The sequence below is a fragment of the Nothobranchius furzeri genome, chromosome 11 (genome assembly GCF_043380555.1).
Source record: "Nothobranchius furzeri strain GRZ-AD chromosome 11, NfurGRZ-RIMD1, whole genome shotgun sequence".
Lineage (NCBI taxonomy): Eukaryota > Metazoa > Chordata > Actinopteri > Cyprinodontiformes > Nothobranchiidae > Nothobranchius > Nothobranchius furzeri.
The window spans coordinates 72,726,054-72,751,938 of NC_091751.1; the positions used below are offsets into that span (position 1 = coordinate 72,726,054).

The window sequence follows — 25,885 nt, forward strand, 5'->3', positions numbered from 1 at the left end:
TGTGCTGTGTGTCTGCCCATCTTCAATGTTCATATTCAGTTTTATAACGCCTCCCCCAGCCAGCACATTCACTACTACTGGTGATCATTTTAATGGTGAGTAGGGTCAATCACATTTAGTTTATCTATGTAGAGGGTTAGGGTTAGGGATGTGTATCCATCCAGGTCAGATCATGGAGGGAACAGGTCCAGGAGAAACTTCCAGGAACATTCTCCAGTTCCTTCAGGTGAATCCCAAAGTCTTCCCAGGTTTGGGGTCTTCTCTCTTCCCAGTGGGATGTGCTCCTAAAACCTCCGGAAGAATCTCCGGGAAGGATCCTGACCAGATGGTCAAGCCATGAGAGACAGCAGCTCTGCTCTGACAGTGTGAGGCTCGTCACCTTCTCCCGGGTCTCAGATCCAAACCTCCAGCTCGAGACACACTGAGGGCCTTGGTGTAAATGCAGTCAAGTAATCCAGATTTCACATTCAGATTAAAAAATGAAAATGTATTAGCCTCTTTCAGAAAACAATGCCGTAATTCTGCCGCGACGCTGAGCCAGCATCGAGGAGCCTTAGGTCCTTTAGAGGAGCTCAGATGTGCCGGTAATGTGGCACAATCCTGTTTTTTTTGTTAAAGATTACACGATGGCGGTCCTAAGGGGGTACAGGGCGGTCTCTGCGCTGCCGTGGACCCGTTTATCGTGGACATAACTTGCTTTTTATTGCGATCGAAGCCGCATTCATTGAGATTTTTTGACAAGTCGCTCTTAAAGGTTTCTGTCCTCCACAGTCCCCGTGCAGTCTCTGATGATCTGACCTGCAGTCTTTTCCGAGGACTGCATCCTGTCGCTCATTATCACGTGACAGCGACTAGTCGCTGAAAGGCATAAAAAGTCACTACAGAGCAGTGAAGTCGACTAGTTCATACAACCCCTACTGCTGCTAACCACTTAAACATTCTCCCTCTCCTGATAATAACATTTTACTCTCTTCGACGTTGGATGTGCTACTACTAGTTTACCCGTTTAATTATAGATCCACTAGGATAAATACAATAAAGTTTATCTCTCACCACATAGAATATTTACTAAGACATCACAATATAACTATAGACACATCACTAGTCTTTGTGTGTGTGTGTGTGTGTGTGTGTGTGAGTGTGTGTGTGTGTGTGTGTGTGTGTGTGTGTGTGTGTGTGTGTGTGTGTGTGTGTGTGTGTGTGTGTGTGTGTGTGTGTGTGTGTGTGTGTGTGTGTGTGTGTGTGTGTGTGTGTGTGTGTGTGTGTGTGTGTGTGTGTGTGTTCTCCATCCCCAGTGAGTCGTGGAGGATGGCTGCTTATACTGAGCCAGGATTCTCTGGAGGTTTCTTCCTGTTAAAAGGGAGTTTTCCTCTCCACTGTCGCTGCATGCTTGCTTAGTATGCGGATTGCTGTAAAGTCACTGACACTAGTCAGTGACTTGATGCAACCTGCTGGGTTCCTTATATAGGAAACATTTTACTGATTGGCTTAATGAGCTGACCTGTATTAGAATGTTTACTGTGTGAAGGTCCGAGACGACTCTGGTCGCGATTTAGCGCTTTATAAATAAACTTGAATTGGAGAGAATTTTCTAGGGTAAAGAGCATCGGTAAATTTTCCTGGTATTCATTAGTAAAATTCTATGACACGGAGACAGAGGTGAAAGAGAAAGGAAGAGACAAAAGGAGGGGTGTGAGTGTGTGTTTGTGTGTGTGTGTGTGTGTGTGTGTGTGTGGGGGGGGGGCTGAGTCTGCTTCTAGACCTGCAGAAGGAGAGAGAAAAAAAAAGAAAAAGAAGAGACACACAGCAATACAACAGGAGCAAGCTATCACTGCGTCAACCTGATGAGGAAATATAACGATAATAAATCACAGTGCATTTAGTGCCAACCACAGCCGACATGTGTTGAACGTGCCCAAGTCCATACTTATGAGAGCACCATGTGAACACCTGTGTGAGTACCCGCGCTTGTATATTCAATTCAATTCAATTCAATTCAATTCAATTCAATTCAAAAATACTTTATTGATCCCAGAGGGAAACTTAATGTAAGGTTTCTCCATAGGAGCGTCCCCCCAAATTCCACTACCTCCGCTCCGCTCCGACACGAACGCCGGAGCAAAATCGGTCCCGTTGTAGTCAATCAGAGCAATTCCACTACTGCGGCCGTGCTCCGGCAGTGCGGCGCCGTGCGCCGCCCTCTGTTCCGGCGTCCGGCAAAAATAGAATCGATCCTATTTTCGCCGGATGCCGGAGCACCTCCGCAGTAAATGGACAGAAATCACAACCACCCAACAGGAAAAGGAGCGAGCACAACTTCCGTTTTTCAAAATAAATCGATAAACAAAAGGCGTTTTTGTTTCACATGCACCGGTTTAACAACTTTTAACAACTATCAATGGCGGCTGAAGTTTAAATGCACAAAAGTAAGCCATTAATACAGTTTCCACTATCAAAGTAGTCACACTTTGTTGATCCAAACACTGCTGATCTCTCAACACACATGATGGGCAGATTAAACAGTTCATGCCGATGCTTCTCCCACACAACGGGTGTTTGGATCTAACTTCTGCGTTTATTGCTCGGACTGTATCGCAAGATCTCGAAAATCCCGTGCATGCTTGTTTGCCCCCCTCAGGTCTCCGCACCGGAGCGGAGCCGTTGTAGAGCAGGTACCAGTATAATTTGAGTTCGGAAGCGAGCGGCTGCGGAAGGCGGGGGCAGACCGGAGCGGAGCGGAGGTAGTGGAATTTGGGGGTTACTCTGCCCCCGCGCGTAAGTAATTGATCAGTGCCTGGCAGTGTTAGAGTTGCTCTCTCTCTGAGTGGTCTGGTGCCGGGGACCTATTTACTGCCGGAGTTGTTGTGTGCCACAGGGGCCGGGCCGAGGAGGAGGCGGATTGGATCCACCGTGCGGCGATCCTGTGGTTCCCAGACGACGACAGCCTTGGAGGTTCCTTGGTCGAGAGCTCAGCAGGGCCGGACTGGACCGCCTTGTCCCTTGGGGCCCTGCGCACACTCGATTTAATGCTTTTTTTCCTTGGCGTCATCATCAGGGTTTTGTAATAAATGTCCCTTTTTAAGTTGCTTTGGCTGTCGCACTGCTTGCCTTGTTTTTTTATAACCTATTTTAATCCTTTTAATACTAGTGGCACCTTCCATTCCACCTGGATCGTGTCACAGGTACATAACCCAAACCAATATTACAATAACATAAACTCGTACACAAGACGCTCCTCTTGATAGAGCAAATCTGTTCAGCACATTCTGACAGACAGACCACCTTTCTTCTGTCATGTTGCTGTACAGGACATTTTTAGAGTTTTTCTTTTTAAAGATGAATAGTATTACATTTAAAGAGCAATACTTTCACATTATCATTTTCCCACACTTTCTGTATACCTGTATTTTGTTGGGGGGTTCTCTGAAGTTTTGGACAATTAAAATTGCGCCCACATTTTCAAAGTTAAACAAATCTCTTTTAACAACAATAGTTTCTGTATATATACTGCTCCACTTCAGCTCTCTCCCCCCTGCCCATGTGCAGTGTGCCTGCAGCCTCTCGGAGTTCCTGCCGCTCTAAACATTAAAATAATGATTTCATTTTCTGTTCCTCACTTCTGATGACCTTCAATGGTGTCTGTCTGTTGCAACCAGCAGGTACAAAAACTAACTTGTTTTTATTTGACTATTTTTCTGTCCTGCCTGTTTATTATCTTCCTGCATCTCCTCTCAATCCTAAAGAGAAACTGCTACCTGGGTTCATATATATTCACCTCATGAGTTACCTTTGAACTGCAGTTCTAAAAGATCTACCGACCGCAAAAACAGCGGAGTGCACCGGTGAGTTGTGTCACCGGAGGACAAAACGGGTGGTGCGCCCCGCTCCACAGCAGCGAAACGCATCAGGCACAAATAAAAGACAGAAAACATAAAAGGAAATGAGCCGACATGAACGATCGCGTGTTAAATTTGTTTTTGAGGTGGCGACAACTAATTTGATGTTACTGTGGCCGTGCTCAGGACGGCTTTGCATGTGCACGCTGGTTAAGGTTAGGATGGGGGTGAAGGGAAGGTTAAATTGCAAGAGGGTAAACGTCACAATTTGGTTAAATGTCCGTTTTACGGCGGGCATCAGTACCGACGCTCTGGCACAGCGCGTTGCCTCCCGATGCGCAGGGGCTTGTCACCTGCTGTCTTTTCCGAGGACTGCATCTTGTCACTCATTATCACGACTAGTCACTGAAAGGCATAAAAAGTCACTACAGAGCAGTGAAGTCGACTAGTCGACTAGTTCATACAACCCCTACTGCCCGGTACATCTCTCCCTCCACCTCTGCCATGCTGACATCTAATCTGGAATCTGGCCTATCAGCCTCTTCCTCCCTCTCCACATGTGTCGGGGTGGGTGCTCTCGTAAGCTGCCTACATGGTCTGTTCTGCACCTCTAAAAATCAGGCGTAAAAAACATTTCTTATCCCTGGCTAAATGATAACACCCATGCCCTCTGACGTTGATGCAGAGTTGTGGAACGTAAATGGAAAAAGGACAGGCTGCACATCTCACTACTTCTGGATGAGCCTTAATTAAACAAGTTATTATCAGTAAAGTTACAGCAGGTACAGAAACCAGACATGTTTGTTTAAAAAGCATCATCATCATCATTTTCATTTCTCACATAATAATAAATAAAAATTCACAACTTAATTTTTATTAATATTTAGTCTAAAGCTGTCCAGCATCATATTAAAGTTAGAATCAAACTACAGGAACATCTGACCTGCTGCCTGTGTTCTGCTGCTGACCTGTGACCCAGACTCCAAGCTGCCCTCCACAACTCATCAGGGCGCTGAGAGTTGCACTGATCATGGAGTCCAGGTCTGAGATGATACTCACATGTTCTGATGGGAATCTTTCCTTGATTGATTTTGTTACTTTGTAAAACTAACAGTCAAATACGGAAGATTAACACGATCCCAGCCTACTTTTAACTTTTTTGCCTTCTTGTGCAGATAGCATGGCAGCTCTTCACACAGCAGGACTGTACCATCTTCTCTGCAGGTTAATAGGCTCACCACACACAAAGCACCGCTGCTTCCTTTGTTTATACACCTAGCTATCCCATCATGCACCGCGCTACAGCAACCCTTACGTCACCTGAGTCAAGTAGCGACACTGTTGACTCGGCTTTCCTTGCGCATGCACGTTAGGAGACGTTGTTCATTTAAAATTATCCTCCTTTTCTATTTTGTCCTTTATGTTCATTTAATAATATTAACTTTAATAATATTAACGTAACTCGTGCTGAAAGTGTGTAAAGAGTTGGGATCTGATTGGTTAAACGTGTCCAAGTTGAATTTCAGTCGCTCTCTGATTGGTTGAGCGAGTCCATGCGTGTTATGGTAAACAAGCCGCGAGCTGGCCTGCCTGGGCATGCGTAGAAGATGTAATGGAGGATTGGACGTATTCACGGGGCTAGTTAGTTAGCCAGCTGCCTGTTCTCCGTTATGCTCCCTACTGCGTCTTCGATTCATTACAGTTTATTTACCACACGAAGAACAACATCTGGTTGAACTTAGGCCAAGACGTGAGTCTTTACATGTTTATGTCTCTGGGACTTTCCTAAATCACAAGGCCAACACTTTGGCTAGAAGAGATGCGCAGCCAAGGTAGATGCTAAGCTGTGGGGGCAGTGTATTTCCTGATATAGACATCATCGGCTTAGTGTATGAATCTACTGTTGTTTGAAGTCCCCGGCGCAGTTCTTCGATAGAAAGATAATCTTAGCATTTGTATATGTTCATATAGTTCTGTTTTAAAATGATAAAGCTAGAGCTAGCTCTGTCAATTTTTAAACAATACATTAGAAATGAGTGTCAGGATGCAACGTAACCGCTGTGAAGTCGTGTGAAGCAGGTGATAGTCTCCTCCTATCACGGACTTCTTAGGCTAAAAGGAGAAGTCGGACTCACGGTAAAAGTGGGAGAATGCAAAGTTGATCATAATGCTCGTTTTCGCTGTTGTCTGTCGACACAAGGGAAGGTTAACTAATGGTACGTTGGGTTTTGCAGCCTAGTGCTGCCCGATTTAGCTCATGTTGCTTTAGCACCTTTAGCTAGCAGGGCTTTTGCACTCGGGCAGAAGAATTAAAGAGACCCGGATTTAAGCAGTCAGGGCAGGATGATGGGTGAAGCAGCACCATCGAGACCAGCTCACATCCAGAGATGATGGTCTTACGAGTCTCTTTATTCAGGCTAAAAGCAGAACCGTCTGTATTTGCATTTTTGTGACTTGGAGAAGCAGCAGTAACATAAAACAAAATGTACCATACCACCTTTATTTATACAGCACTTTAAAACACAGCCATACGGCTGACCAAAGTGCTGAACAGTCGCACAATAACAGAGATAGAAAACATAAAACAGTACTATAAAATACAACCAACAATAAAAAAGACAAGTCGATAAAAAAGTACCAATAAAAACCTTACAATGGATGATAAAATAAGAGTAGTAAAAACCAAACTAACAGCTAACTGTTAAAAGCAAGGGTAAAATAGTGTGTCTTTAGTCTAGACTTAAAATCTGCCCAGGTGGAAAATGTAAAAGCACTTTAGACTCATAAAAACCTCGTTAGGAAGCTTTAAAGAGCAAGTCAACCCCTACCAGAGTCTAACTCCACTCCCACTTCATGTTTGAAAAATGCAACAAATGCTGTTGCCTGGCAGACCGAGAGGGCGGAGCTGCTAACAAATACACACACACACAGGCTCACGACAGCATTGTGACATCATAATGTATCAGTTTACATCATAGCATACCTCTTAGCCAATAGCAGTGGTAGATTAAAATTAGAATACAGTGCAGAGTTTTTACCTGACGACGGCACAACACTGCCAGTTTTAGGCAGAATATTTAAATTTTAACTAAGATGCACTGAAGTGCCAAATTATTGACGACACGTGTCTGCAGCACAATTAGACACACATTTATATAGTTTATCAGAAAAAAAAAAGTTTATTTGGGGGTGACTTGCTCTTTAACAACAAATCTCAGTTATATTGTGTATATGTTTTACAGGAAGCAACACATCTTATGAAGGTCGACTAATGGGATTTTTCACATCAAGGTGAGGGGCTGTATCGTTAGTATTTCATTACACACGAGTGACCTGTGGACATCTGTGATCGGATGAAAAATGAGACTTTTAGCTGGTTATTTACGCAAGGAAAATGTGAGCATTTGTTGCAGAGACCATTACTTCAGAATGTATTTCTGTTGTGTAAAATTAAGCCATATATATTTTTGGATGGTTAAAATGCATAAGTCCTGTTACAGCAACAATCATTTACTGCAGACTAAAACACCAAGTGCAGTCTTTGGGTGGTGGGTGTCATGGATTTTATTTTCCAAGGACTTGCTCATGTCATTATATAATAACGTCTTTGTTATATTCACATTGTGCAGAAGCTACCACTGAGTTAAGGATGGCGTCAGATGCGGTCTCCCAAAACCTTGGTACCAAGGGTATAATGACATTTTACCCCACTGTCGACGAGTTCAAGAACTTCAGCCGCTACGTTGCATTTATAGAGTCCAAGGGAGCTCATAAAGCAGGCTTGGCTAAAGTAAGTATCATCTAATAAGATTAGCACAGGTACATTGCCTATGTAAATACGTGTGTTTCCATTGCTGGAACTTCAGGGTATATTCTGGGAGGGAGAAATTGGGCGAGAGATACGATGTCCCGGTCCTCTCAGCTGTTAGTCATTTTTACAAAGCAACGGCGTCCATTTGTTATAAAGCAGGTACGGCGCGGTCTCTGCACTGCCACAGACTTCTGTCTGTCGGGTGCAACATCTTTGAATTACTAGTTTCTCCAGAACTTTATTGAACAAAAGTAAGTTACGAGTAAGAAAAATGCTTTTTACTGGCACACAGTGTGGTCATCTGGATGCAGTGGAGGAAAATAAAGGAACCAGCAAAGGCACAACCGGTCCAAAGTTTGGGACCAGATTGGCTAATGCTAAAGCTAACAGGTAGCAGTCTCACGATCAAGCGGCGCACAGAAAAGTATATGATGATGGTAAAACTAAGAAAGACTAAACTCTACAAGCAGATGAAAAGTCGCCACCATCCTGTTTATTCTGCATCCTGCAGCGCTACGGACCAGAACCGCTGCAGATACAAGTCACATTACTGCTACAAGGCTACGGCAAGCCGCTGTAGTATATAACTCTCAAACGCTTCTGTCTTTGAACATAAGTTAAACTGGATTATTGCCAACCCGTACATAGTAGACATGCCATCAGTACATAGTTAACAGCAGAATTAAATGTTATTACCATTTCCAATACAAATGCATGTTATATATTTTATAGTATAATATTTTGTTTCACTTGAAACGTTGTCAACTGGAATATTCTATTAATCAACAGAAGCTTAGATTAGAACACTTAACGAAAAATGTTTGGCCTTTAAAAAAGTGAAGCAGTTGAATGCACAGAGTACGCGTGTGCTGGTGCACGGTCAGGATGGTACCACCTCTGCCTCAGTCTGAGCCAGGAACAACCCTGCTTTCAGAGGACAGCAGCAGCTGTGTGATGTAAAATGTGGCATTCAATGACCCAAAGAAGCGCCGTTTTTTACGGCGCTCTGTGAGACAACACGGCCCTGTTAATTACGTTGTTGTGGTGGACGTGCTCCGTGTTTTCCGGTGTCGGGAGTTTGATTTTACCCGTTATCGGTGCTTAGTGCTTTTGCTTCACCAGCAGCTCTTCTCATTTTACTGCTGCCGGTTGCTGATGTCATTTCCTACTGAGTTACAACCGATCAGCGTGAGTTAAGTTCTCCACCGGGCCATTCCGAGTACCTACCCTTGATCAGGTACTCGGAAAGTTCTGGAAAACGTCCGTTTAGCAGGCTCGCTCAAGTGGAGACACGCGCTTGTCGGGAAGTTCTTGTAAATCTACCTGAAGTTCCCATAATGGAAACGCGGCTAATGCTACCCTGGCAGGTGCAACAGTCGTAGACGAACAGAATCCAAAATAACGCAGGTTTTTTTTTTAGATTGTTCCCCCAAAGGAATGGAAGCCCCGTGGATCTTATGATGATATAGATGATTTGGTGATCCCAGCTCCCATCCAGCAGGTGGTGACCGGCCAGTCGGGCCTTTTTACTCAGTACAACATCCAGAAGAGGTCCATGACTGTACGAGAATTTCGCAGGATTGCCAACAGTGATAAGTAAGAAGTGCATGTTTGCAGGAGTACAAGCTCGACCGTTTTCTCAGCACCTGTAGTAATAATGGCTGTTGATGCTTTTATAGGTTCTGTAGTCCACATTATGATGACTTCGAGGAGCTGGAAAGAAAATACTGGAAAAATGTGACGTTTAATCCTCCCATTTATGGAGCCGATGTCAATGGCAGCCTGTATGACACCGTGAGTTTAGTGCTGACAGATGTGATGATCCTTTGGGGTTGTTTGTTAAAGGTATTGGCCAGACTCGGCATTAAAATAGTAGAAATGCAAAATAACTACACTTTATCATCTATATAAACATGTACTGGGTTCAGTTTTTTATTTTGTTAAGGACTTTTGTCATAAATCATTACAGAAAATCCAAATCCTCTCCTGCAGACAGTGAAGAACTGTGTTTCGCATACGTCGCTCCAGCACGTAAAACAAGCTAGCTGCTGATGCTAGTATTGTGAATCACTGTTATTTGTTTACTTTCATGCTCCTAATTATTACGTAAAATTGCGTTTACAGCGGCAGCAAAAGGTCTGAGCCATGTGTCTGTGTCCTACACGCATTTTTAAATAACAGGTCTGATCTAAAATAATAACCTACATCTATAAATCCATCTAGAACTGCACCGCTACTTCTGGACTCCAGACGAGTCCCGTTAGCATGACTGCAGCAAAGATGCTAACCGTGTTAGCTCCTGTAAGGAAAGAACAAGTCCTTTGGGAAAGCTACAACACACACACACACACACACACACATATGATGTAAAGGATGACCTCTACATTTCAACATTAGATCGTCCGTGGACCGGTAGAACCTCCGTGACATCCTGGATTAGAAAACGAGTTGAGCTGAGGAGTTACTCCAGCATCAGGACGATTTATTCTGGTAAACTGTCGGTTAAACATTTTCCAGAGTTATATCAATAAATACACACAGCAGTGAAACTGTAGATTACTGAACTATATTGGGACACATGATGGAGCTAAGACCAGCTGAGAGCTCCCAGTGGAGCACAGACATGAAAAATTAAATATAAAAGTAAACAAACTGAACTGATTTTGGTTCTGAAGATGAACAGAATCCTCCTCTATGTCCAAATCGGGTCGCAGGTCTTTTAACGGTCTAAAGCATGTCTGCACCTCTGGTAGTGATATCCAGCTGGCGGGGTCGGAGTTCGGTTGAACTTCTCCAGTAATCTAACATCCGTTCTCGTCGCCGTTTCCCAGAGAAAAAACAAGTCTGGCCGACTAGCAGAGGCTTCAGAAGCTACATCTGACTGATGACACAATGTTCTCTGCTATAACGCTAACGCAGAAACACGGCGTCAGGCGTTGTTTACTACAGCCGTTTCAGCAGAGCTCCATGTGAAACGTCACCAGCTGCCCAGGGCTTAGACCGGAAGTTACTTTCTGTTTTTCAAGCGCCGGTCACAAACATCAGATTTTCTTACAATTCCAGCCGTCAAGATCCCAAAACCTTTTTCCTCTGAGGTTTTAATACACATTTACACGTGCTGTTCAGAGGAGTTTAGCCTCTGGCCGGTATCTTTAAACTCGGAACATTACTGTTTCTTGTGGGTTGTACGACCTTATTAACACATTTTTATTGGCTGTAATTTGGCAGGATGTGAAGGAATGGAACATTTGTCGCTTGGGTACCATTTTGGATACCGTGGAACATGACAGTGGCATCACTATAGAGGGAGTTAACACACCCTACCTGTATTTTGGTATGTGGAAGACCACCTTCGCATGGCACACCGAGGACATGGACCTCTACAGCATCAACTACCTGCACTTTGGAGAGCCCAAATCCTGGTAAAGATGAGCGCACTCTGATAACTCACAGCAGCAACGCTCATCGTGCTGCCGTGTTTTCACACACTGAGCTGATGAAAGCTTTCACTCACACGCCTCAAATCCTCTGAGGGCTGCAAATCCGTTTGAGTGGCCGCTGTCGTCTGTCCGCATCCACGTTGGGTAGTTGTAGTTCTATAAAGCACAGTGGAAAGTTAAGTTTCAGGTTTAAGGAAAAACTTGAAGCATGTGTCCTTCATGGGCTGCCATAGCATCATGCCGGCTGCCTCTATAGCTGCTTTTACAGGACCGTAGTGTTTGCACAACGGGACTTACCGCGGCTCCCTGGGGAGGATTTTGGCATTTATAGTAGCAAAGCTGAAGCTAGAATAAACCGCCATCAGGCGCCGCTCAAACCAAGACGGGATACAGGGAGGTTGCTGGGCCCCCCCCCGCATGTGACGTACAGGGCATTCAGTGTCAGACGGGTGAAATTCCTTCTTCAGGACCTTTAGCTTTGATGTGACCTGCTTTTTGTCCCGCTTGACGCCCCGCCCAGCCGGTGTTTTCACCACTCTGTCGAACAGCTGGCTGTCTCACCGTCCCCGTAAAAAGGCGACTAATCTGTTTGTCCGCTCGCACGGCCAGAAGCTCCATGGTGTCCGCGTCCGTCCAGTTTGCCATGTTGTGGGTGGTTGAAAGATACTAGTGAGAGGCCATGTTTATCTGTGTTTATACCCCTTCCATCCAGACTTCTTAGTGAAGCTGACAAGGCATGAGTGGAAAACACCTAGGAGCATTTTGATGGCTGTACGATGGGCTCGACACACGGGAGGCGACATCGCCTCTCCATTCGTTTCTACCAGACGTGCGATAATCGTGGGTCTCCCTCCTGCTAAGTGACGTGCGTGTGAACGCTCGTGTGTTTCGTGCTCAGGCGAGTCAGCGACGCGACCCCAGGAAGTTGAAAATGTTCTACTTTCCATCGCTGTCGCTCGGACAAGGACCAATCAGCGGAGGTTTCACTGACTGACCAATGAGCAGACGGGATGCTTCTCAGTGCAAACATGTTTGTAAGTGTATCTAGGGCAATAGCAAACCTGAATAAAAGACATTTGTGTATTATATAACAGCTTTAATAACCCAACGTTGCCTCCAGTCTGAACAGCGGAAGACTCGCTGTTCGCCCTGGAACGGCGCGCGTCGCTGGCTTTTGCCGTAGTCAGAGTGACGGTGACGAGTTTCGTTGATCACGATGGTTTGTTGCCTTCCGTGTGTCGAGCCCATAAGAAGGAATCAGTTGTTTGTTTCAAACATCACAGGCTGAAAGATGCTAAAGTGGATAACAGAAGCTCACTAGTGTTTCCTTGCTACTCTGCAGGTATTGTGTTTCCCCAGAGCACGGGAAGAGGCTGGAGCGTCTGGCCAAAGGTGGGTGTGTCCTCTAAAGCTTCCGCACAAAACTGCTGACTCACTGTCGGTCTTCAAGTGAAGCCTCAGTAAAGGCTGTTCAGTGCAAATGTCTCATCTCTGCTCACAAGCTCTAACGAATCTGATCCCACTTGGCACAGGAGTTAAAGACTAAGTCACCCCCCATACCAGAGTCTTACTCCACTCCCACTTCCTGTTTGAATAATGCAAAAGATGGCTGCTGCCTGGCAGGCCAAGAGGGCGGAGTCGCTAACAAACACACACACACACACACAGAGGCTGAATGGCATTGTGACATCATATGGTACCAGCTGACGTCGTAGGTACCTCTTAGCCAATAGCAATGGCAGATTGAAATTAAATTACAGTGCAGAGTTTTCACCTGAAGGCGGCGCAACGCTGACAGTTTTGGGTTGAAAGTGAACTAAGATGCACTAAAGTGCCAAGTTACTGACCGCACGTGTCTACAGCACCATTAGACACTCATTCATATAGCTGATCAGCAAGAAAAGGTTGATTTGGGGTGACTTGCTCTTTAAGCGCTCGCCTCATAATCGGAAGGTTGCAGGTTTGAGCCCCACTCAGTCTGTCGCTGTCGTGGTGTCCTTGGGTAAGACACTTTACCCCCCCTTGCCTGCTGGTGGTGGTCGGAGGGACCGGTGGTGCCCGTGTACGGCAGCCTTGCCTCTGTCAGTACGCCCCAGGGCAGCTGTGGCTACATGGTAGCTCATCCCCACCAGCGTGTGAATGACTGATGTGCTGTGACAGATCATCTGCTGCTGTGGCCCCCAGACTCTGGACCTCTCCCCGTGAGCCTGAGATCAGTGGACTCAGTGGTCTCCTTTAAACTCGCCTGTTGAGGCTTTGGCGGGGCCTTCTTCACCTCCCTCTCCTGGTTCTGCTCTTGTTCCTCCTTTCCCGGGATCCACTGGTTTCCTAGCCTGGCCTGCCAGACCCTCCTCTGATTAATTCTGCACAGAGAGTCTGGTAACTCACCGGCAGAGAGGCACATGAGGGGCGGGACTAGGCAGCTCAAAAATAACCAATCAGAAAAAAGACTGAAATGTTGACTGTACCGCGCGACGCTGTAGTTTTTAGCTGTAGTCAAAAATGGCGTCTGGCAACGGCGCAGACATTCTTCTTCAGAAGAACGGCTTTTAGCGCTTCTACTTGTGGTTTTAAAGATGTTCAAGTCAGTCGGAGCAGACGACAGAGCCGCCGCGAACTCCGCTTCAGACACCATGTTTATGACCATGTGCAGGGTGTCCGCAGGGTTTTAAAAAGTATTAAAAAGTGATAAATAAAAATAGTCAAATTTAAGGCCATTAAAAGTGTTAAATTTGGTCTCAGAGGTATTATTTTTTCCAAATTAGGTATTATTTTTTTCAGACTATCAGATGTCGTATTCTGAACATCGACATAGAAATATATTCCGAATGAAATGTTTTGAACGATTATAAAAACAAAACAAGCCGATTATTTGCTCCTCCCACTTGCGCTGCCTTGAGTTGCAAATGAAGCGCTCCTCCCAGTGTTGCCAAGTTAACTTAGCGACTTTGACGCTATTTCTAACAGCTTCTCAGACCCGCTTCTTGACTTTTTAAATCTTAAAAGTACCTAGCGAACACCTCAGAAACATCTCTGGTAACCCTTAGCTACTTTCTGGATAACTGTCGTCGACATTTCCTGCAGGTTAGCTAAACACTCCGCCTGCACTCCGGACCGTTCTTCAGGACATTAGGAAAGGGAATGATGCAGTGATGTGTCAGTCGCTAAAGACAGCTCTCAGAGCCGGCTCCCTGTTGGAGTAACCAGAGTGAGTGACACACACACCGCACCTGCGGGCTCCTGAGCCGCTAAAAACGGTTAAATGTGCGCGTGCGGCGCGCTAAACACACGTGCAGCTTGCCCCGATTGCTGTGAGACCGGGTTGGGGGGTGGGGGTGCAGCTGTGGTTGGGACAATTATTACATTAACTGATGGACTTGTAAATAAATAGTTTATAAATAAGGTAGAAATAAGTTCCTCACGCTGATAAATAATAACTAATCTCTCTGAGGACACGGTGCTAGTGCACGCTCCTACAGCACCTTGACATGACTTAATAAATTCTATGCAACATTTAGTGAACATCAATTTGCATGTATTTGTTATAAATGCCACTGTATAATTCTTGCTGTCAGTATTTGCAAGATATTGGTATTTGGGTCTGTACGGGTTAGACTTAAATGAGTTAAACCAAGGTCTATAGCCCTTGGGTCATAGACTATGAGCTATAAGTATATTGGTCTTTTTATACTGGGAATCAGGAGTTATTTTAGTGATCATCTTGTTTCTTGTTTATTTTTGCCCTGAGTAGTTTTATGACTGAATAAAAATAAAAAAAATAAAAATCTACATAAAATTGAAAAATCGTCTTAAATAATCGAGATCTCAATTTCAGTCACAATAATCGTGATTATTGTTTTTGCCATAATAGAGCAGCCCTACTTTAGCATATCCGGTCACATAATGATGACGTCATATTCAGTGGTCGTTGTGCATCATTTCAGGCCTCGTGGTCAACTGTCTGAACCGCTGAACAGAAGTGCCTGGCTTATTTTCTAAGTAAAATAAATATGTGCAATACGTTGTCAACATCAGTGAGTCTCTAAGTCTATTCTTTTTGTATGTTATATATGTTAAAATGTGTAAATAGGTCGCTGATTAACACTTGCAATTTAGTGTTGTGATGGTTTTAAAAAAATTCTGAAGGTAGTAAAAAAAAGTATTAAAAAGTAGTAAATTTTACTTAAGGATTGCTGTATATACCCTGATGTGACCCTAACCCGTACTCAGCGCTGATTGGCTCGGTTAGAATTCTCAGGGGGCGGGGTTATTGAATAGGAGCGTCCCCAGACCCTCTCTCTGTGTGCAGGACTAAACAGAGGAGGAGTCTGGCAGCCAGGCTACAGGTTTCCCTCTTTCCTCTTCATCTCCTCTCTCCCTTTCTTACATTTAATCACAGTTTCTATTATTTTTCTCTCATTTTAAACATATTTTTAATCATTTTCTTTTTATACTTTAATTATTTTTTGTTAAGCGTCCAGTTATTTTTATCTTGAGAGGCTCTATATATAAAAGATTGTTTTCTTTCTTTGTAAAGTGCCTTGGGGGGTTCCAGGGCTCTAGAAGGTGCTAAATCAACTACAGGCCATTTACCAATCAATAAACTGTTGTCGTCTCAACCCCGTGCATGGAGTGTCCGACCTCACCATCCTTCTACATACGCGGCGCGTGTACATCTGTCCATCTAAGGCAGCCCACGGTCCAGCTGGAGGCCCTTCTCCTAGCTGACATGCTACCTTCGCACATCAGATCGCAGTTTTCTCTGTGGATGAACGTGAGATGGGAACATTTTTGGTGAATAGTAATTCAGGAAGACGCGGGAATAAGGAGTAAAACAGTTTAGAGCTTTAAAAACGGGAGACGTGACGGGTGTGATCCAGGGTTAGGGTCAGTGACGACTCGCACAGCACAAGTCCTCTCCCGGTTCCGACTCCTCTGAGTGTGCATGCTGCTCACACTGGACAGAGTGATGGCGTGTGTGCACAGCCACACAAAAACTCACATTTACTAGTGATTTCCATAACACCCAACAAACTGGACTGGAGCGTCGGGGCCTGCAGTCTGAGCGTGGCCTTAAAGAACTAGCGTTCCTCTCTGCTGTGGTGGGTGGCTACATGCACACCTTCAGTAGGCGTTCTTCCCGTTAGCCCGTAGCCAACGTAGCAAAAGATTTCAGTACGTCAGACACCGACATCAGAAAGACCCAAAGCAGCACACGCAGTAAAGTTCACAGTGAGCAGGAAGATGTGGATGCATGGCTTCATCACAGCGCACATCGTTGTCAGCGCTGCTGGATTTCGTAGTCCTGCTTATGCAGAGGGGAGTGAGGGTAGCGTGATCTTCACGTCTGAACCGGGTGAAGCCGACGCCAGGATGTAGTGCTGTTGGAGCCAGTTGGCCGTGGACAAACCAAACCAGTTACAGGCTAGCTCTCGCTCCAGCTCTTACCCCGGTTCAGCATCGCCTCTGTTCTCCTGTCTTATAGGCTTCTTTCCTGGTAGTGCTCAGAACTGCGAGGCCTTTCTGAGGCACAAAATGACTCTCATCTCTCCTTCAATACTGAAGAAATACGGCATTCCATTTGAAAAGGTATGTTTGTGTCTCATCTGGAGCTGCAGTTCTGCGTAGAGCTTCACTAACTCCTCTCCCCACACCGCTGCAGATCACACAGGAAGCTGGTGAGTTCATGATAACCTTCCCCTACTCCTACCATGCTGGCTTCAACCACGGCTTCAACTGTGCTGAGTCCACTAACTTTGCTACGGAGAGGTGGATTGAGTATGGCAAGCAGGCGGTTCTGGTGAGGAAGGGCCGGGCCGGCACAGGGGAAGTTCCTCACATGAAGTAACCATCTAACCCCAACCACCATCTGTTTGTCCCGTCAGTGCTCGTGTCGTAAGGACATGGTGAAGATCTCCATGGACGTTTTTGTCAGGAAGTTCCAGCCAGGTCGGTACGAGCAGTGGCTGGCAGGGCGGGATGTGGCCCAGATAGACCACTCCTTACCCACCCCTGAGGCCGAGGAGTTTCTGGGCCACGCTGTCGACACCAGCAGCAGCTGCTGCCTCGAGCGCCACGGGGAGGACTGTGAGCGGAGAAGGTTTGAAACTTATTATTATAGATGGTGGAGGAGAAGAAGCACCCTTTCTTTAACCTTATTCTTCCAGTGGTAATTCAGCGGGGGTGAAAGCTTTTTGGCAGGGGCGTGTCTCCGGAGAGCTAATGCTGCAGCGCCCACTATTGTAGTTTGAAGCTCCAGAGCTGTTTAAGGTGGTTGCAGTAACCACAGGATGTCATGTTTACTTCATTTCTACATAATGCACCTTTAAGTTAACGAATAAAGATAAATAAACAACCTGCTAAAAAGCAATAAATGCAGGAGACGACATCTGCTCACTAAAATATTTCTGTTGGAGACGCCGGACCAGCCCCCATCACCCAGCTCCTCTCTCTGTCTCCTTCCTCAGAGCTGAGACGTGTGGCTAGACGAGTCTGCTCGAGTCCCTCTTCACTATGGCGTCCTCCGGCTTGTGTTTGTTTAAGCTGTAGACTAGTCATGGGTCTCAGGTGCACCTGTGAGGTGCCCGACTCGTTAACGAGTGGCTTCTGCATTCTGTCTCTGTCCGTCAGCATGCACAGGATTGAGACCAAAAGACACCGGGTGTGTTTGGAGGTGCCCCGTGAGGTCGTTCCTAAGGATGAAGACGATGCTGAGCAGTACTGTAAACGCCCCCGACTAAGTCTCATACCGCCCCGATCCTCTGTCCCGGATGGCAGAAGAAGTAAAGGTACTCTACGTCCTCTCACAGGTGTAAATGTTTTCAGTGAGACCTAGCTTAATCACTTCCCTTTCTCATGTGAATTCAGGACCTCCAAAATTGGTCGTCACACCAACAAAGTTGACCTTATTGGACCCATTTCGCCAGGGACAGAGAACCGATGACCAATGTCATCCCCGCTGTAATAAGTCTGGTGCTCCTGCAGTACCGTCTCAGGCTAAGGCCAGAAATGGATATTTGTCCGTTTCAGCGGCACCGGCGTGGACAGAAGCTCCTGCCCAACCTGTTCGTAAGATGGGTGTGGCCAGCCTGCTCTTTCACAGGACTCTGAGTCCAAAAGAGACTCTGCAAGTGCACAGCCACACTCTGGAAAAGCAGCGGCAGCCTCCTACGCAGCTCCAGGTCCACAGCTACGCCCGGGAGCATCAACCCCGTCCCCCCCAGAGCAAAACTCCCTCACCGACACAGCTTCAGCCCTCGTCCCAGGCAGCAAACTGTGAGAAAACACAGCCTCAGCCCGAATCCCAGTATGTTCTCACCAAAACCGCACACCATCTGGAGATGCATGACACTGCGGACAAACGTGAAACATCAGTGCCTCGTGAAGGTCGGACAGAGGTGCAGATGTCTGAAGTGGAGCCCGCCGTAGCACCGCCTCCTCCTCAGACCCAAACGCAGCTCCACCACTCTAGCAGAGTTAGGATGGAGGCTTCCACCGCTAGCAGGAGAAAGGTCTGTGCTGTGTGTGTGTGCGTGTGTGTGTGTGTGTGTGTGCGTGTGAGGTGGTGGTAAATGCACTAATTATCTGATTGTGTACTGCTGTGTACTATCTGACTATAGCTGGGCTGAGCAGACTCGAGGTGTGGGGAGTTAGATATGTGGACAGGTATCTGTAGACCCACTGAGTGTTATTGCTCACATCTGGGTAACTGCACACGTGCACACCAGCTGAAGGGTAAGGGCCTCATCTCCAGCCGTTATCCAGGGCTGTATCTGCGTTATTTAAGCTAGGGGGGGTGAGACACGTTCTGCTGCTGTTTCTCACCAGCATCAGCTGATGGAGGCCTCTACTCTAGTCAGCGGACACGGTAGTGTCGGGTAGGGGGGAGGGGCATGACCACCGGAGCCGTCAGCAGCGCGAGTCGGCCGCGTCTCAGGAGCAGCATGTCGCGGCCTTTGCGCGCCGGTTCTATTTTCTACGCGCGACGCCTCTGAAACGGGTCAAGTTCGACATTTTTGGGGAAGGAAAGACAGGAAATCGGACGCGGAAACGGAGCGAAGCTCCCGAGATTTTCAGAATAAAGAATGTACTTCCTTCCGGTTGCTTTACTTTTAAAAATGGTTACTAACTGTGCGCCCCGTGAGAAGTTATCACTTAGCTAGCGGTCTCCTTTGTTTTTCAGGTCCGTATTGGCGATTATAAAACGGACAGAACATAAAACACAAACCATGTTGTAGTTTTCTCCTGCTTGTTGTTGTGTTTACTGACGAAGTCACTCGTGTGACTTCGTGCTCGGTCGGTGACAGCTGCTCCCCTGCTGCTTCGCGTCTCGTGGGAGGGGCCAAGCAGCAGCAGCTGCAGTAACGTGCTGCTGACGGCTCCGGTGGAAAGCCGGGGTTAGCCTGGCGGGTGGCCAGGCTTATTAAACGCTGGGGGAAACTCTGCATCTCAAAGCTAACGGTGTTCAGCACAACGCTTCCAGATCCGTGTGAAATAGCTAACTGGGTTAGGGCTGGGGCCGTCTGGACTTCTCACAGCTGAGCTGACGAAGGTGTAACCGGACGTGCAGGTAAAGGCTGAACGATGGCTGGTGCCGCTCGTCTTTGGAGGTTAACGGATGCTCCGTTTATTCTGACGTAAACAGAAACACATCGACATTAGAGGCTGTCGCTCAAGTACATGACTCAGTTTGTGTTTGTAACGAGACTCTTACCGCGGCTCACACACAACTACACACCACGTCCACGCTTGTCTCCGGAGGGCCAGCCTACAGCTCTCCCCGGCTCCTCGCCCCAGCGGTCGTGCAGTTATATAATAAAACACATGAGTCACTAGATGGCTGTAACCTGTTCGTTTCTGGACATGTGGGGCAGATTTTTGACTTTTTATTCTGTCATGAGACTTTTGTCAAAGGGGAGGAGCCTGCTTCTTGCCCTACAGCCTGGGGGGGGGGGCACATCATGTCCTGCTCCAGTGGGTCTACAGATTGGCCCCCACCAGCATCTGTAGGTAAAAGTGTCCTTCAGCTGCTCCTGACCCAGGTCTGGCTCTAACTGGGTAGACGTGATGGAAGCCTGAGTTTCTGCTGGGAGCTTGATGCACCAGTAGACGGCATCTCCTGGTGCACGTCTCCTTCAGGCTCCTCTCTGATTCTAATGCTACTAACAACGTTTCCTGGTGGTAAAACCCACCCGCAGTGATCCCCAGCTTTAACTGTTCACCGTGCTGTTTAAACCGCAGAGGAGCGAGTGTCCACTAGTGGACGATGGCTTTGTGGTCCTGATGGACACCATGCCTGTCAGAAAAGCAGGACAGGAGGAGCTGAAGGTGGTTCATCATGTAAGTGTCTCCACACTCTCACAGGAAAAAGCTTGACTTGATTTATTCTGGAAGTGTGTGAAAACCAGTACGGAGGTCCCAGTAGATGTTATTATAATGAGGCTAAGTCCTGCTGTACCCTGTTTGTCCAGCAGGTGTCAGACGAGCAGTCATACTGCAAGTCCTTAGCTAAGAAGCAGGAAGTGCAGCTGTGTAAGCTCCCCCGCCACCACCCTCTGATCAGAGACGCTCCCAGTGATGATGGTACGTATCCGGCCAGACCAGCTGCGTCGTTACCAGAGCATGGCTTTAATTCAGCTGTCTGTGGGCGCGTTTGTGTTCCACCTGTCTGACAGCACGTTACTGTCTGTCTCTGTCTCCAGACACGAACGAAGATGTGCAGGTCTTCCACGAGGAGAAGGAGGAGTGGGCAAAGCCTCTAACGCAGCTGTGGCAGGGCCGGCCGTACAACCCACAGGCTGAGTGGGAGTATAACAAGAGGATGGGCCAGCGGGCTCCGTACTGCTCCATCTGCCTGCTGTTCTACACCTACCACCAGGTGAGCGCCTGCCTTTACGCTCTGGGCCGGGCCTCCACTGCCTGCTGTTATTTTACTAATGTTTTGATGCCTCGGACAACCAGAGGTGGGACTCGGCCTTGTTTTCTACTCTACTCAGGACTTGAGACAGACATGTGGAAGCTTCTAGTCCATTCGGGTCATGTGACCACGTTTGTCATTCGCTTAAGGCTACGCTCACACTGCAGGCAGAAGCTCATCAAGCCCGTATCGGATACTTTGTGACGGCAGCACAGATCTGGTGCAGGTCACTGTTGGCTCTGATACATCAGTGGTGCCGCGCCCCGGCTGGAACCCTGCAGAACCCTGCAGAACCTAGGCTGTGTTTTATCTCTGCAGCCGTATTCATCCTGGTTTTATCTCCTCTCCATCACCGGTTAGGTGTCAGCTGCACCTTCAGTCTCGTACCTGGAACAGGGACGATGACATTAAACACTCATCTTCTCTGTGGGATCCAGATTAACACTGAAATAGCTGATGAGCGGACCTGTTTTGGTTTGTTTCTGTGCAGAAGACCAGTAACGTGAGCGTCCTTCATGTGCACAGGGACCTTTCATTCTAGTGCTCTTGTGTATTTGTAGTAAAGGGCTGTGTTTATCATTAGGTTTGATGTACTAACCAACACTTATAAAACCCAGTTGTGTGGGTCTGAAGAGCCGCAGCTGGTTCTGATCACTAATCCGTACAAAACAAGTCTGAGTTTAGTTCCTCTAACAGCACCGCCCTTTCTTCTCAGACCGAGTCCAGCCTCGGACACTCCAGCCTGGCGGTGGTGACCCGTCCAGGAGGACGTCAGTGGTCCAAACCTCTCATCCCTGAGATGTGTTTCAACAGCAAGATGAGCGACGCTGCGGAGGGACAGCTAGTCAACCCTCACCTGGCAGAAGATGGGACGAGTCGGCTGATCCACTGTGCTCAGTGTTCTGTTCGAGTCCATACAAGTAAGCAGTGGGACTGAAGTACATGTAGGAGTGGACCGGTTCCGGCCCATACTCCACACATCAGCCTGTGTTTAGAAAGCTACCACTCACACACACACACACACACACACACACACATGATGTAAAGGATGACCTCTACATTTCAACATTAGATCGTCCGTGGACCGGTAGAACCTCCGTGACATCCTGGATTAGAAAACGAGTTGAGCTGAGGAGTTACTCCAGCATCAGGACGATTTATTCTGGTAAACTGTCGGTTAAACATTTTCCAGAGTTATATCAATAAATACACACAGCAGTAAAACTGTAGATTACTGAACTATATTGGGACACGTGATGGAGCTAGGACTTAGCCCCGCTCCACGGCAGCGAAACGCATCAGGCACAAGTAAAAGAATAAAAGACAGAAAACATGAAAGGAAATGAGCCGACATGAACGATGGCGTGTTAAATTAGTTTTTGAGGTGGCGACACCTGATGTGATAATGTTACTGTGGCCGTGCTCAGGACACAGATGTCTGGAGCGCGTCAACAATCAGAGCTTTGCATGCGCAAGCTGGTTAAGGTTAGGATGGGGGTGAGGGGAAGGTTAAACTGCAAGAGGGTAAAGGTCACAATTCGGTCAAATGTCCGTTTTACGGCGGGTGTCGGTACCGACGCCTCCCGACGCGCAGGAGCTCGTCACCTGCTGTGTTTCCTGAGGACTGCATCTTGTCGCTCATTTTCACGCGACAGCGACTAGTCGACTAGTTCATACAAGCCCTAGTGTTTACATTCATGTATGTTCATTAACGTGCACTGTCCCAACCAAATAAATGAAATTACAGCTGCATATTTAAACAAGTAGAAAAATGAGCAACGATGCTACTTCTAATTATCACCGTAATACTAACATGTTTCTTATCAATGTACCTTCTTAACAAATGATGTCATTATGACAGAAAAAACAAGGAAATGACAAGTACAGAAATAAAGAAATGTATAGATAATATAAAACGTAAAAAGGACAACTGTTCTCTTTTCCTCTAATTCAAACGCATTCCAGAAGTATCGGATCAGGCTGAAGGCTTTTCTGATGACGGTCCAAATGGAGCTGGTGTTGCTTTAAACTCGGATCAGTGACTGGTTTTTATTGTGCTGCTGTTCAGGCTGCTACGGTGTCTCTGGGGACGAAGCGGAGCTGGACGACTGGCTGTGTGCTCGCTGTGAGGCCAGTGCCATCACAGAGGTTAGTTCACCTTCTACAGAAGAACGAACCAGAGAATCAGAAGCTCAGCGGACATAAAACCAGAATGTCGTGGTTGCTTTCTGTACTGATAGCTTGCAGCAGAGAGTAGTGACTACAGGACTAACACTCAGACTTCCATCCTCCCTCCCTCCTCATTCTCTTCTGCTTATCCGGAGTTGGGTCATGGGGGCAGCAGCCTAATGCGAGAGGCCCAGACTTCCCTCTCCCCAGCCACTTGGGCCAGCTCCTCCGGGGGAATCCCAAGGTGTTCCCTGGCCAGGTGAGAGACATAGTCCCTCCAGCGTGTCCTGGGTCTACCTTTAGGTCTCCTCCCGGTTGGACGTGCCTGGAAAACCTCACCATGGAGGCATTCAGGAGGCATCCTGACCAGATGCCCGAGCCACCTCAACTGGCTCCTCTCGATGTGAAGGAGCAGCGGGTCTACTCCGAGCCCCTCCCGGATAGGGATGGGTACCGAAATCGGTACTTTTTAAGGTACCGACCGAATTCCATAGTACCGACCGAGCACCGATTCACGTCATTTCAAACGGTGCCTCATTTCGGTACCCGTCCATCATAACGAGAACTTGCCAAGAAGCTGCGCATGCGCAAGAGCGTTTTGTCGTTGCTTGCTGTGAACCAGTTGTAAACAGAGCAGCATGGTAGAGAGAACGCACGCTAAAGCTTGGGTCCACTTCACTAAATGTGATGGGTAACTGGGTGATGATGAAACCAGCTACAACTATCTAAGTGAGACATCCTCATCTTAATCTGCTCCGGTAGGTAAATATAATTAGCTTCATATGTTAGCTTCCGTTTCGCTAATGGTGCGTTCGCTTTCTCCTCGGAACTCCGAATTTCCGACTAGAACAACATGAACGCGTTCTAAAGTTTGGCTTCACTTTACTAAATGTGACGGGTGAAGACGAAACCAGTGACGATCTAAGTGTGAGGCATCATCGTTTTAATCTGCTCCAGCAGCTAAATAAACTGTTTAAGATATCGTTAGCTTGATATGTTAGCTTCCATTGCTACCATTGTTATAAGCTAATGGTGCGTTCGCTTTCTCCTCGGAAATTCTATCTTCCCAGTGGGAAAAATCAAATGAAAAAAGACGGCAAAAGGAATGAAGATACACAGTAAATTTAGTTCACAGTAAAGATGTTTGCTTCAGTTTAATTATCAGCTTATAAAACTACAAGGACGATGTTAAAATACAAACAGTTGTATGTTATTTATCGTGATATTTATCAAATATGGTTATATATTGAGAAAAATATATATTTAATTATAAAAGAGAATTAAAATAATAAACACTCAAAAGTATCGAAAACTGGTACCGTTAAGTACCGGTATCGATTCGTAGGTACCGGTAATTAGTACCGGATCGATTCAAATGTCAAAGGTACCCATCCCTACTCCCGGATGACCAAGCTTCTCACCCTATCTCTAAGGGAGAGCCCAGCCACTCTGCGGAGGAAACTCATTTCAGCCGCGTGTATCCATGATCTCTTTCTTTCGGTCACTACCCAAAGCTCATGAGCATAGGTGAGGGTAGGAACGTAGATCCACCGGTAAATTAGAGCTTCGCCCTCCAGGACCCCCTAAGGGTATAGAGCTGGTCCAGTGTTTCACGGTCAGGATTAAAACCACATTGTTCCTCCTGAATCCGATGTTCAATGATCCGACAAACCCTCCTCTCCAGAACCCCTGAACAGACCTTACCAGGAAGGCTCAGGAGTGTGATCCCCCTGTAGTTGGAACACACCCTGGGGCCCCCCTTTTTAAATAGGGGGACCGCCACCCCGGTCTGCCAGTCCAGTGGAACTGCCCCTGATGTCCACGCGATATTGCAGAGTAAGCCAACACAGCCATACAACATCTAGAGCCCTAAGGAACTCCGGGCGGACCTCATCCACCCCCAGGGCCTTGCCACTGAGGCTTTTTGACCACCTCAGTGATGGCAGCACCAGAGATTGGAGAGTCCAGCCCAAAGTCCCCAGACTCTGCTTCCTCACTGGAAGATGTGCTGGAATGATTAAGGGGGTCTTCGAAGTATTCTGCCCACCGATCTGCAACGTCCCACGTAGAGGTCAGCAGCACACCGTCCCCACTATAAACAGTGTTGGTAGCGCACTGCTCCCCCCCCCGCCCCCGAGGCGCCGGATGGTGGACCAGAATCTCCTTGAAGCCGTACGGAAGTCTTGCTCCATGGCCTCATCGAACTCCTCCCATGCCCGGGTTTTTGCTTTGGCGACCACCCGAGCCACGTTCCCCTCGTGCCGCCGGTACCCGTCAGCTGCCTCTGGAGTCCCACAGGCCAAAAAGACCTGATAGGACTCTTTCTTCTGCTTGACAGCATCCCTAACCGCCGGTGTCCACCAGCGGGTTTTGGGGTTGCCACCACGACAGGCACCGACGATCCTGCAGCCACAGATCTGGTCGGCCGCCTCAACAATGGAGGCACAGAACAGGGGCCATTCGGACTCAATGTCCCCCGCCTTCCCCGGAACATTTGAAAGTTCTGTCGGAGCTGGGAACCTCGCGGGGGAGGTATTAACACCTGACACACAGGTACCCTCTAATCAGCCCCTTGATATGCCACGCCTGTGAGGGAGGATGGATTATGATGGTGAAGGAAAAGTGCGCACTAACACACGTGTAGACAGATTTCAGAACAATACCTGAGAGTCATGGGTCCTTAGTGCGTGTAGACACATGTTCAGATGGTTGA

The 25,885-nt window shown here is 47.1% G+C and overlaps 1 protein-coding gene across 5 annotated transcripts in view; it reads left to right on the forward strand.

The window, feature by feature from the left end:
* The first annotated feature begins 5,339 nt into the window (after window positions 1–5,339).
* kdm4ab (lysine (K)-specific demethylase 4A, genome duplicate b) overlaps window positions 5,340–25,885 on the forward strand; it is a 40,109-nt gene continuing 19,563 nt past the window's right edge. Inside the window, exons 1-17 of one of the 5 annotated variants that reach the window (XM_054737250.2) lie at window positions 5,340–5,586; window positions 7,079–7,127; window positions 7,466–7,626; window positions 9,068–9,243; window positions 9,327–9,441; window positions 10,876–11,069; window positions 12,430–12,479; window positions 16,573–16,676; window positions 16,750–16,887; window positions 16,973–17,187; window positions 17,718–17,875; window positions 17,955–18,598; window positions 20,328–20,426; window positions 20,558–20,669; window positions 20,789–20,964; window positions 21,719–21,923; window positions 23,072–23,151. In XM_054737250.2, the coding sequence (XP_054593225.2) occupies window positions 7,486–7,626; window positions 9,068–9,243; window positions 9,327–9,441; window positions 10,876–11,069; window positions 12,430–12,479; window positions 16,573–16,676; window positions 16,750–16,887; window positions 16,973–17,187; window positions 17,718–17,875; window positions 17,955–18,598; window positions 20,328–20,426; window positions 20,558–20,669; window positions 20,789–20,964; window positions 21,719–21,923; window positions 23,072–23,151 (2,607 nt within the window). In that variant the 5' untranslated portion in view covers window positions 5,340–5,586; window positions 7,079–7,127; window positions 7,466–7,485. The remainder of the gene's footprint in view (window positions 5,587–7,078; window positions 7,128–7,465; window positions 7,627–9,067; window positions 9,244–9,326; window positions 9,442–10,875; window positions 11,070–12,429; window positions 12,480–16,572; window positions 16,677–16,749; window positions 16,888–16,972; window positions 17,188–17,717; window positions 17,876–17,954; window positions 18,599–20,327; window positions 20,427–20,557; window positions 20,670–20,788; window positions 20,965–21,718; window positions 21,924–23,071; window positions 23,152–25,885) is intronic. The other 4 variants (XM_054737252.2, XM_054737253.2, XM_054737254.2 and 1 more) reach the window with 4 other exon arrangements.